The 13,054-nt window shown below is 42.3% G+C and overlaps 1 protein-coding gene across 5 annotated transcripts in view; it reads right to left on the reverse strand.

The window, feature by feature from the left end:
* The window catches only part of SLC20A2 (solute carrier family 20 member 2), a 57,868-nt gene that overhangs the window by 17,713 nt on the left and 27,101 nt on the right, over positions 1-13,054 (reverse strand). For all 5 annotated transcript variants that reach the window (XR_008972357.1, XM_057411030.1, XM_057411029.1 and 2 more), the window contains exons 3-8: positions 9,361-9,501; positions 8,047-8,132; positions 5,912-6,008; positions 3,966-4,082; positions 3,065-3,268; positions 1,088-1,676 (exon numbers count right to left, since the gene is read on the reverse strand). Coding sequence is in view for 4 of the 5 variants with exons in the window: in XM_057411030.1 (XP_057267013.1) it covers positions 1,088-1,676; positions 3,065-3,268; positions 3,966-4,082; positions 5,912-6,008; positions 8,047-8,132; positions 9,361-9,501 (1,234 nt within the window). In the remaining variant the exon portion in view is untranslated. The remainder of the gene's footprint in view (positions 1-1,087; positions 1,677-3,064; positions 3,269-3,965; positions 4,083-5,911; positions 6,009-8,046; positions 8,133-9,360; positions 9,502-13,054) is intronic.

Here is a 13,054-nt window from a genome sequence, read left to right on the forward strand (position 1 = left end):
AAGAGACACTATTTCACCAGGGTCTGACCAGATGATGGAGGAGAAAGAGCTGCAGATAAACATCTCTGAGACCAACTTCAAGACTCTGCCAGCTGCCTGAGTCAACATAAACATGAGATAAAGATTTCGGGAGCATGATCCTTTTCCTTTATTCCTGGGAAATGATGTTAGTGCTGTAGGAGTTAAGGACAGACACACGTAAGCCAAACAGCTGGCGGATGAACTCACTGCCTTCTTCCAAACTCAAGGAGCAACTCAGTGGCAATAGTGGCTCTCGATAAAACTCTTGCTGGGGAGTACTGCATGCCAGAACTATGCTTGGAGATGGGAAACTTCTTTAATGAGCACTAGGAGATGAGCCATAGCCCATGTCCCCTCTCTGCATAGGGCACAGGAACGTGCCTCAGGGGTAACTTAGTTTATTTTGGTAAGAGAGGTGTGGCAGCTGGAGAAGTTGTATGGGCAGTTTCTAACTTCAGTAGGACTTTGATGTTAAGGCTTGTTAGATTTTCTGGGTTATTTTGTGATACACTGCCTCACACAGCCCTAGACCCTGGAAAACTCAAAAAGATTCAGCAAAGGGAAGTCTTTAAGGGCTGCAGCAATCAAAATGAAGACATTCTTCACACACCTCTTTTCACAATATGACAAAAGATGAAATCTATCTCATAACAAAAGTAGTCTAAACCTCTCATTTGCTGATGGTCTCTGATCTTGCAGTTAAAAAAGGCTGCAAACTCTGCAGGGCTGGGACTGTCCTGTTTGTTTTTACAATGGTTGGCATGCCAGGGGGAGTCTCAATGCCTCAAAGCTTATCAAAATTAAACCTGAATTAAACTAATTACTGCAAAATTATTTAGCAGCAACTAAAAAAGATCTTAATAATGAGAAGAAAATAAGCCTATGACTGAGCAGCCCAATTTCTGGAAAGCACCAGGGCCATCAGTGTCACATGCTTTGTGAAACACAGCCCTGATGATCATCTGCCTGCAGACATGAATACACTTTCCTACCAGCCAAGCTGGCAAACCTTGCTCCAAGCACTTGAACTGCAAAATCGCTGGCTTGTGAGATCTCATCCTCTTACCTGACATCATTACCTCCATGGGCAAAGGATCCAAAGCAGGCTGTTAAGATTTGGAGGAAGTGGAAAAGTAGATGGACCTGAGACGTGTCTTTCTCTTCCTTATCCTCTTCCACGGGTTCAACTGGGGGCCGGTTAGGCTCTGCAAGTTCAGAGGCCAACTTCATTTCCACCCCACCTTCCTCTGCCTCAATCTCTGCCTCGGCCACTGCGTTGCAATAGCTGGAGTAGCTGTCATAGCGGACTCGCTTCTTGGAGTAGGAAACAGTGTCTCCCACTAACTTCTCACTGTCCTCTGAAGTTGACGTATCCGCTGCCTTAAAGGAGGAATGCACAGGCATGCCACAGATAGCAGCTGTGTAACACGTATAACTGTTGTTGCGGCGTAACAGTTTGTAGTTGTTTTCTTGAGCAGGCCTCTCGTCGGTGGCCCTATCCAGGTGTATTTTGTGGAGCAAGTCTTTGTATAAACCTGAGTCCTTGTGCACAGTGTGATAAACGTGGCCATCGCTCCTCACCTGGCCATCGAAGCTGAAGGTGCCATTGGAAACAGGTGATTTCACTGAGGTGTGCGTCATTGAAAATGCCCTTCCTAAAACGACAGAGATCTGGAGGTTTTATTTCTACGAAATGCAATGCAGAAAGCCCCTCCCTCCCAATTTGTGAGGCAATAAACAGGCAGAAATCCAAGAATGCTGGACAAAAAAGATCAACTTGCAATAGATCGTATTCAATTCACTGCAAAATAAACTCTCTCATCTTCTGTGCAAAAAGAGCATTGTACCACCATTGGGTCTCCCCCAGACACGCTGTATGACCTGCAGCAAGTCTCTGGGTATCAGCTATTCAAAGGTGCTACTTGAAGGTGAAATTCTCAGGTTCTTTGAAAAAGTAATTTTGATAAAATTCTTCTCTTGTAAAATAAGCTCTACTTTTGTGAGCTTTTGAACTGAACAGGCATAATGAGGAAACCCGGAAAGGTGTTTTACTGTAATTTCATACTGAAGATGAGGTTACCCCTCAAATGTAACTGCGTTTGAGAGGCATTTACATAATTTAAAAATAATTTAAAAAAGAAAAACAGTTACTGTGCTGCAGAAAGATCGCCTCAGCTATTCCAGCATTCTGTACATCCTATGTCTAGGAACATGATGCTAACTATTCACAATGTATACATCTAACAGTAGCATACACTGCAGGACACGTATCACAGCTAAGGCAATATTTCTGAAGAAACTGTTTCATTTCCTTACTTCCCGGATTTCCCCTGTGCAATATACAGAATTGGGTTTAGCTATTTTTAAATTGGAAGCATGTGTCATGGCTTCATGTCATGACTTACATGATTTTGTAAGCAGCAGTTGAATATGTTAGGCATTTATTAACCAAATTACAGGGCTGTGCAGATGTTAGCAAAGCGATATCAAAGTCAGCCGACTGCTAAGTGTGTGGGGGTACAATCCCACTACACGAGAACAAAAAGAGCTTTATGCTGACAAGCCTGCTTCTTATAAATATACGTTCCAACAACAACGTGTGAGATTTTTCTAGTGGAAATACCCCAAATGGTCATACGTTTATCAACTAAAGCCCAAATCTTTCATCTCCTGTGGTAGCACGCTAATCATCTTTATGGTGAATTTAACCTTCATACATCAGCAATTTGTGTTCTCTGTATTTTTCCACCGCTTAAAAGGATGGAAACACTATTCAGGGCACAAAGTAAAGCAAAAAGGAAAGTAATTTTTGTTTTCAGCATTTTCTAACATTGAAGTACAGCAAACAACGTATAATCGTTTTTAAGTCCTTTCTACAAAACATCACTTGTAACTTAGCCTCTTTCCCAACAAATGCTGATGAGGGATTGAGCTGGAAATCACAAACACTAACTTACCATTTGTAACAGAGACCTACTTGCAGTTAAGAAACACTATTGAAACAGGGAGAATATAAGCCCTTGGTGTTGCCTTAGTCTCTTACCATATGGTACACGTGGATGGTTTCCATTTGCAATAGTATCTGATGCCCCAGCAGCTTCTGTTACTGAGCCAGTAAGGGGAACTGTGCTCTCATCGGATGCTTTGGCACCGGGAAGCTCTTTAAAGACTGGTGTTTCTTCATCTTGAATTTTATCAAGACTTTCATCTGATATCCTTGACAGTGCAGCATCTTTCTTTAACCGGCCTAAGGAAATAACAGTACTGTAATTTTAAACGCAACCTATCTGTCTAGCTGCTTATGTTTCCACTATTTGCATTAACAGCATAGATCAGCATGGATACAATAACCTGGCTCCGGTTCACACACGTTCTTTATTTATTTCTAATGCTTATCTTTAAATTTGTCTGAGAAAATTCTAAAGCATCTTTGTAACTTCCTACAAAATTTGCCAGAATAGATAAATGATATGAAACACTGAGTTGCTTATTTATTAATGAAATCTGAAACTTTTCTCTACGTTTTAAATGCTGTGTTTGTTGAATAGCAAAGAAAACAAGAAAAACACTATCAGCTTAAAGCTGTGACCAGCCCAACTGACTGCAAAGTTAAAGTCACCTAAAGATAATCATTCTTCCAGATTTTTCCTCTTAAACATTTCCTTAATAAAACATGAAAACCGGATTATATTCCAGGATTTATTATCCTGTTTCTGCTGAGGTCCAGAAAAAGTGAGCACTGCAATGGATTACCTAACAAGGTTTTGGATTTCTACCACTGCAGGCATTTAAGAGCAGGTTACACAAATACATGAGGAATAGTTTAAGCACATTCTGCTTGTGGGTGGGGACCAGACTAGGTGACCTCTCAAGGGCACTTCCAGCTCTGCAATGAAACTTCTCTTGGTTTTACATCACCCACATTTCATGAAGCAATTACTTACTTTCTATTTTTCTCTTCATCCAGGGGCACACAAAAATCCAGACTAAGACAGCAAATACTAAGGATACACCAACTGATATTAGAGCAATGGCCCACATCGGCAATATCAATCCCAGTACTGTGAAGACAAAGAAATAAAACCCAAGCAACCATAAGTTAACATGACTTAATTATCTCAGGCAGCGGAAGACCAGTCTGTTGCAGAAAACCCTGTGTTCACAATGTATTCAAAAACAAAATGAATGACCTAATAATTTTTAACATATATATCAGTGCAGTATTTAAAGGTCTAATTGACATAATTTACAGGTTTAGTCTTCCAATTCCGTTACCCCACTGCGTTTTTATTTCCAAAGAAGGCAGGGGAAAAACTCCCACATGAGGGCTGCTAAAACAAGCCTGCAGTGATTTTATTCACTAATGCATGTTAGACCATGTTGCCCATTAGGGTAAGTATTTACCTGACCTTTGCTCTGGTTAATAAAGCCTGATGCTTAGCTTAATCTAAGCCATAATTTGCTTGATAATAGCTAAATGTAGCATTTGAGAGCCCAGGTTTCAGTCCTGCAATGTGCAATCATGCCAGTAACCTTAAGTATCCCCCCCATAAGGCTCCTTGCACTTGTTCAATTGAATGATCAGACCCTTAATGAAGAAAGAGCTTGGACTATGATCTTTCAAACCCCCATATGCATGCTTGTCTTGAAATCTATGTGATTAGTTCATCCTTGTAAGTAAATGTTGCCATGACAGAGGCCTTGGAGAGTAAATATGTATTTCCCAAGTATCAAAAACAAAGTCCCACCTTTTCATTCACACACTCAGAGACTGCTAAGCTGAAACAGAAGGGACATTAAGATTCTTATTTCATTTATTTTGCTTAATGAGTCACTGCAGAGTGCCTGACCTACTTCTGCAGTACAACTGATGAGGAAACGTTGGTTATACAGCTGATTTACTGTGAGACATCTTGGATACATAGCCAATTAGACTTAAGAAAAGGGAGTACTTGAGTTATGTTACCCTCAAATTGGGAACTTCTGAAGCTTTTTATTCATTTCAGTAACACTGTGAAGTAGAGTCTACTGACTGCGTTTATTGAGTGCATCTTGTGTGTCAAGTTTTAGAGAAAACAAATTTCTATTCAGAAAAGGTCCCTTTCTAAGGCTGCTTTCTTTAATTCAGGGACATGGTCATGTGTCTCTCTTCCACAATAATCCAATCTAATGACCAGAGTCTTCAATAAGGTAGTCAAGATCATTGATCATCTTTTTTCTGAGCTCTTTTGCTGCAAATGCATGTTCAAACGTAAACTGCTTAAGTAAAGTTAAATATAAACACATAAATACAAACACATAAACATAAATGTGTAAACACACAAACATAAGTTCAAATATAAACACAAACATAAGTAAACACAACTAAACACAAACATATAAATGCACACAAAATATACTAATATACAAAAGGAGTCCTGAAAATTACACATATTACCTCTTCCTACTGAGTTGCAATGAAAACACAGCACCCAAGAAAAAGGGTGCATTTAATGCAGAAACAGGTTTGTGGCTTCATATCGTTTAAGGGACATAAAGAGGTAAACTTAATTAATCAGCTCTGTGGTAGATCTGCCAGAACAGTGACTCTGCTGATTTCAGCGTGCTCAGATTCATGAAGCTGAAGCTGGCAGCTCAGTATTTCCCGTTCCTCTAAAAAGGGATTTTCTTTTGTAGCTCTGCTCTCCCCCACTAACTGGAGCGATCAGGAGGGAGTCACAAAAACACATGCACAAATAGAAGCATGTGGGGAGGTGTATGATTTACTTTTGCCTTTGTCAACTCCTAACACAGGAAATAAACATACAATGTCAACAGCTACCTGACAGCACACTGGCAGAGCATCATTAGACACTGTGGGATGCCTCCCTCCTGTGGACAGCTCACTCACCTGGTGCCCCCGTGTACATGATGGAAAACACGTTAATAGCTATGGTAGCAGCATAAAACACTGGAAGTGCGCGGAGACCATTGGGCACAGGGTCTTCCTGCACAGAAATTGTGGAGAGAGGAAAAAAAAAAGGAAATATTAGCAGGATTTTCCACCAGATTAATGTCAGCATGAACCACCATGAGGAAAACACGTGCTTTTGAGTCAGTGCCAGTTAGGTGGAGCTCGGGTGGATGGTAAGGAAAGGATGGTGACCTGTCTGGTTACACCCAAATCTGCATCACTGGTCCTGGCAAGCACTAGTGCTCTGACTTGATACTGCTAATGGGGACCAGGAAGACAGGTTGTACTATTAGGTCAGCTGCAGACTTGCTGGGTGATCTGGGACCAGGTTTCTTTCTGGGAGTGTTTTCTTACCTATCTTGTCTCCAAGGTGAGGAGTCCCTTTCACTTGACATGACTGAAGGGTGCCCAGCAGGACAGGGCTTTGACATTTTCGGGCTTGGCTACATGCCTCAGTGCAACGCGCCCGTCACAAGAACTTATTCCTAACCTCTCAGTTTCAACTGAGACGATCTAACACCTTCCACCAGCTAACAGAGATCTCCAAAATGTTGTCTGGCCATACTGAGCAGGCAGCATGCATAAAGTGAGCATCCAATGTTTAGTCCACTACTGTGCCTACTGTCCACTGCGGTCTCGTGCCCTCGGTGCTCACAAGGAAAGAGGCTCAGCTGACGGCGCAGCGGAAATGCACTGTGCGAGCCATGTTAAAAAGCCTTTGTGAGGAGACTGCTTTGGTCTTTTGAGCTGCTCCGTGTGTTTGCAAAGAGCCTGGCAAAGCTAAGGGCTGGCGAATGCGGTTTTGTTTCTTGCTGCCACGAGCTAGTAAAGGGAGCCAAGAGATGGCTGCAGCCACCCTGCACTATGCCTTGGTCCTGAAGCATGATGCAGCACTGGCTGTATCCACAGGGCCAGCTGCTATTCACAGACACCCCCAAGAAGGTCATGAACCCCTACACCAGGCCATGGGCTCACAAGCTAAAAGGCTGCTCTTTTTATATGCACACACACAACACGAGTCACTACCAGCTTATGCCAGAGGCTCTACAGATCTTACTACGTTGTGAATGGCACAGATGGCAGTCAGAAGACAATTTCCTTAGCTTGAAAGCTTTCTGCCTCTTGAATGCTTAAATACATTGCTTTTATACAAGAGCTCTTGTGATTTTGATGACTAATTTCTCAAGTTATTAGGTTTTGAATGCAATAAAGGAATTTCTCCTCATCCTCTATGCAACTAGAGGAATTTTAAATTCAGAGCTGAGCCTGATCAGATTTATCATCTGCTTTTATCACTGACATTTATTTACATCAAAAATAAAGAGTGATGAATCTGAGGTTACAGGTGGTGCTATTTATAGCAAAAGAATTAATCTCTCATGCATTTAATTTCCCTGTATAACTGCTAATATAGTGTCCCTTATTTTAGGTCACTGTCATGCACTGCACTCCCCCATTTTAGCAAGTTGAATGGTACAAGAGAAATGGAAAGAGCAGATAAGTGTTCTCATTTCCAGTTCATGCTGGGTGGCAGGCAAATCCTCTTTCTGCACTAAAGATACATGTACTGATGTTCTTTCAAAACTGCCACTTTTGACTGAGGTCACTAAAACCCATCGATCCAGGGTTCTTGAGAATCTAGGAAATATGCAGATGACCACCTTCTACTGTCTGATGTGCTAGAAAACCAAAGCTTTAAATTCCACAACTAGGAGATACCGATTTGGCTGTCTCCAAAGGATGGTTGTTCTGTTTAAACAATAGTCAGAATGACCATCATGAGGCTGAGTCAATACCAACAAGTTTATACTAATACAGATGCAATCTCAATGTACCATCCTTTAATCAAACAGAATACACAGTATTAATTATTACATAGCACCTTCTAAGCCTTAAATACTTGCCACATTACTTATGCTGAGCTTTCAGAACTGCTAAGAGCAGTACAGTTCCAATGGCTATAAAAAAACCCAAGCTGCAAACTTCCAACGCTGGAAATGCCAGCACTCAAATGGGAATCTAGAACACAGCCTTCATACCAAGCACTCATTATAACAGTGAGATTTCTTTACCTTGTTTAAAATGAAGAATCTAATCAGCATGAAGAGGACTCCAGACATCAAGCCAGATAACAGTGGGGAAATAAACCAAGAGGCAACTGTGTAGAAGAACAGAAAGAATGAAACAAGAAATAAACAGCATTCTTGCATAATAGTTAAGTAAGCAGTTGATGAGCCATAAATTTAAAACAGTTCTTGTACAACTGGAACGAATGTTTTGTATGTTTACTTACAACTGGTATAACTCAGTGTCCAGTGACACTCATGAAAATCAAAGTAATACTAGGCAATATTAGAAATATTGGCCAAAGCATTTTCTGAGAATTTTGCAAGTTTAGCAATCAAATCCATCAGGAAAGTTTCTTTTAGTTTGATGCAAAGGGGACCAAAAAAGCCCTGTAATTTTCTAATCACCATGATCACAAATGTTGCAAGCAAGTGGAAAGCAACTGCATCTATTAGGATGCCATGCTGCTTGCCTCCATTTCCAAAATGCCATGGCAGCATCAACTGTAATGAATAACACACGTACATTTTCTGCAGGCCAGATTTGCAAGTGTCCAGGACTGATTTAACTGAAGTAGGTGGTAAAACTCCCACTGATTTCAATAAAACTGGATTAGGGCAGAGCTCTGGAAATCTCATCCAGAGTGATTTACTGTTTGCAGCGTGGTTAACATTGATTCTGCTGTCATTGCAAACTCCCTTCTACTTTCAACAGAATTAAAAAAAACAAGCATTGCTCCAACTTCTCTAAAACTCAGTTGTATTTCCATGTCTTCAGCATCAAACACTGTGTTTAACACAGGGTTTAGGCTGTGACTTGGGTTACAAGGCTTCCAAAAGAATAATGAAAACTCCTTCGCATCCCTGCGTGGCTGTGCTGATCCTGCCAATGGGAGGCTGCAAGTTAAACATGTTGTGTATGCCCAGCTTTCACCTCCCTGAAGCTGGTGGGTGGAGAAACATGACTGTGGGCATTCACATGATGGCTAGCATTGTCGAGAGCAAGAACGGGGTGGTATGAACTGCCACAGAAAGAATTAGAAGAGGAGGAATGTCACCTTGAAGCATGGCTCTGAGGAACAGTGTGTTCTCAGCTTACACTGGGGCAGTGCAGCTTATGTTTTACCCCCTTCTCCACTGGAGACACACAGCAGCCCTTTAAGAACACAGCACCAGTGCATCCTCTGAATGACAGGATTGGGGTGGAAAATCATTTAAGGAGGGAGTGCTATCAGCACAAAGCAGATTTCAGGGAATGTTTTTTGCAGGCAGTGCACACTATTTCACATAGCCTCACACATAAACGGAAACACGACTTACCAATCTTGACAAGCTGCATCCACTGGACTCCCTGTGTGCCAATTGCAACGAGAGAAAATCCAATCGTAGCACCTACGATGCAATGGGTCCCCGATATCGGGAGTTTCAAGAACGATGCAATCAGCTGCCAAACAGCAGAACCTAGGAAAAAAACCCAAGCATATGGTACAAACAACAACAGCAACAGTAACCTCACACAGAATATTCTTTGCCACATACCCACATTCTTTTACGAGCACTGCCTACACTCCACATACACAACAGAGATCTCCTAAAGAGAGTTTTGTTTCTGTTCTGTCTCTAAAAGTAGATACTAAGACAGTTTAATAGCCGCTTTGAATGTTGCATCTTACTTACAACTTTTTATTACTAACAGCTCTTTGCACTGCACAACAGTCCTGCTTTTTTTGTTTTTGAAGGCTTTCAGTATTTGCAGCAGATTAAATACACAAACTGCTTTTAGTCTGCATCAAGCTTAAAAAATTCATTCTTGAGGGCTGGACCTGGAAGCCTCCAAGTGAGGAGGCACCCACCATTTCACTAATGAATTACACATGCTCCTGAACTCAGATGCTACCAGAGAAAGGCTCAGATTTGGGGTCAAGGAGTTCTTATGCCTCCTTTCAGTGACATGTGGCCGTCCAGAGTCCTTTTTAGGAAAAGTGAACTGAGGAGGGAATAAGGACTCTCACTGCCTTCATTTGCAGCTCATTGGAGAAACTCAGAACTGTAGAAAAGGCTTATCTCAGTCATGGTGTAACCAAAGATACCCTTGGTATAAGGAAATAAGATCCCCATACTAAGGGATGATGGCTAGCAGTCTGTACAGTAAATGCGATGTCTGGTGTCCCAACAGTCATCCCAAGGAAGGATGTTTGCCAAGAGTGCAGGGGAAAAAAGAAAAAGACTCCAAGCACCAGAGTGGATGCCTTACATTTGTTTTCAGTCCCAACTTTTGGTAGTTAGATGAGACCACAGCTAGCCACCAAAACCTTAAGCACACAGCTCCATGCTCTGATTCATTTCCACATTGCAAGACTTAGGTTCCCTGCTCCTCTTGCAGTGGCACTAACCTAAGGACACCAAAACCATTTTGGCAGTGACACAAGCTCTCTGTGGATCTCGCCTAATATCAGAGAATTCTTAAAAAGAACTCTTCTTCATCTTAAGACTTCATGGCCTTAAGACCACATCTTCCTGTGTAAAGAGACCCCAACAGCAACAGTCAAACTGCCATGAGAGATCCTGTGTTTTCTGGCTCCTGCCACCTATCTAAACAGATCTACAGCAGACACAGGTGGTAAAGCAAGGCGACTGAACATATGCTGTTACTCAAAATCTCAGCCTCCATCCTCAGCTCCAACAGGAGAGAATGGTTTGAAGGTCTTGAAATGGAGCCATCTGCAAATGGTAATTTGCTGGCATCACACGTGGCCACGTTTGGAAGTCAACCAGTTTGTAAAACTGATCTCTCCTGGAGTACTATGCCAAAACAACTGGTACTGCTACTGCTATTGGAGATTCTAGATCTAACAAGGACACCTGCTCTTTAATTTTTTGGCTTCTCTTCCCCTGTACTAAAATAAAAATAAATAAACTTTTAAACCTTTGACATGAACTTAGAGACCAGCAAGTGGAAGTGAGGTAACAGAGAAAACAGATGGCAACATCTGTGAAGAGTCAAATAAACAGACCAGCCAGTCACAGATATGTAATTACAAAATAGCCTGAAAAAATAAGGAAAATACAACCAAGCAGCTGCGCTGCAAATGTGTAGTGAGGGCTGGGTTGTTGTTTTGGGGGAGAGGAGAATAAAGGGACAGTAACACTATCTCTTATTTAATCAACTTCACCTTGAAAACAAACAGGAAAGCAACAGGGAAAGTGATGGAGGACTGATGGATAGTCTGAGAAGGACAATGTGTGGTCTAAAGAAGTTAAAGGAAGCACAATAAGGAACGGAAATAAACTGAGATCAAGTCAGAGTGGGACTCTCCTCTGGGGCTTGAAATGCCTTAACTACCTACACCAAAGCTTTAACTCCTCTGTGACACGAAATGTACGTTCCCGATTTTTATCTTTGCAAAACTAACCTAGGAAGGGGTCACTAGACCTGTAACAGAGTCCCAGATTCAGACTCTTCATGCTTGCTGACGCCATGGCCACACACTCTTTCCTCCCAATTGCTATCCCTAAAGAAAGAGGGTTGGCTGCGGACTGCCCTGACCAAGAGTTGCCAATGCCAGCTTTCAGCTCAGGGTGCATGTCACACTGCCCTGATGCTGAAGGCACTGCATCCACTCTTAAAGATATGGTGCTGAGCACCAGCCAAGAGCCCCCAGTCGAGTACCACACCACCTGCAAGACTGGGACGGTGCTTTGCTAATCCCAGCTGCAATCTCCTCTCTGTTGGTGGCACCTCCTTGGCTGCACCAGCTGCTGACTTCAGCTCCCACCAGGACCACTAGAACAACACTTGGGCACTTCCTGGAAATAAGCTGACAATGAGTTAATGTGAGGGAAGTACTACAATTCACTCCCAAGAGCGACAGTCCCTAGCTTCCCAACTGCCTAGCAAACAACATTTTAATACACTGTGAGTTATTAAGAAATGTTATATATTAACGTTTTAATCCCATCGCTCCCTGCTTCCTTTTCTCTTAAGAGAAAAGGTTGCCCTGAAAATCACCATCTGCTGTTTGCTGCAAGCATCAAAGGATCTTCCACTAACATCTGGAAAGAGCATACAGAGACTTTTGGTCTCTCCCAGACTGTTGACTCATTTAAGCCTCATTAAAATACAGAAGCTAAATCCATTTGCAAAAACATGCTCATAAGGCATGAGAGAATGGGGTGGAATGATGGGGTGAGGGGGTAAATGCAGAGCAAAAACAGAAAGATGAAAAGAAAACATCCAGGAAGGCCCAGAGAAAATACAGGAAAACCAGCATCATCCGTCCAAAAAAAAACTGGGGATGGATTTGAGGGGAGAAAAGTTGAAATCTGCAGTTTGTAACTTGTGATTAATTCTGAGATTTAAAATGTGGAATTTCTTCTTAATGCCCTTACTGGAGGAAGGGAATGCAACTGGTCATGAAGTTCACACAGGCTTATGTAAATACGCATGCAAATAAGTTGTTTTCTTTGAGCTCCTGGCCAGTTGCCTCCGCAGGGGGCATCTGAAACTTCAGACTTTGACCGGTCAGGATCAGGATGCCAGAAATAGATGCAGAAAAAGAAAAGGACCCTTCCTTAAGGAGGGACCGTCAACATCAAGAATGTGAAGGTCAGAAGATGCCGATCACTTACATTTCAGATGGTGTAAGCTGCTTCTGGGTACATGTCCATGGGAAATGATGGAGCTACCTCAGGAAGCAGAGAGCTAAATGAAGTGGAGTGGTACTAAGAAACCACCCCAGAACTCAAGGTAAAGACCAGAAATCTGCAGCTGACCTTGCAACACATTGGGAAAGAAGAACTGATAGGGAGTGCCCAAGAGCATTTGATGTGGTTTAAGTTGGCAGCCTCACAGAGGGGCCATTTGGGGAAGTGGCTGTGGTCCCAGCAGTGATTTCTTGCTAATCGTTCCCTCTTCCCCTTGGGCCAAAGGAAAGGTGGCCAACCTTCAGGAGGCTCAGGAGCAGCGAAAGCCCAAGGGAACCATCTCCTTACCCTCAAGCACACAAAGCCACCT

Source organism: Pezoporus wallicus, unplaced genomic scaffold, assembly GCF_028554395.1.
Source record: "Pezoporus wallicus isolate ANWC-B61680 ecotype Strahan unplaced genomic scaffold, APGP_CSIRO_Pwel_v1 contig_2439, whole genome shotgun sequence".
Lineage (NCBI taxonomy): Eukaryota > Metazoa > Chordata > Aves > Psittaciformes > Psittacidae > Pezoporus > Pezoporus wallicus.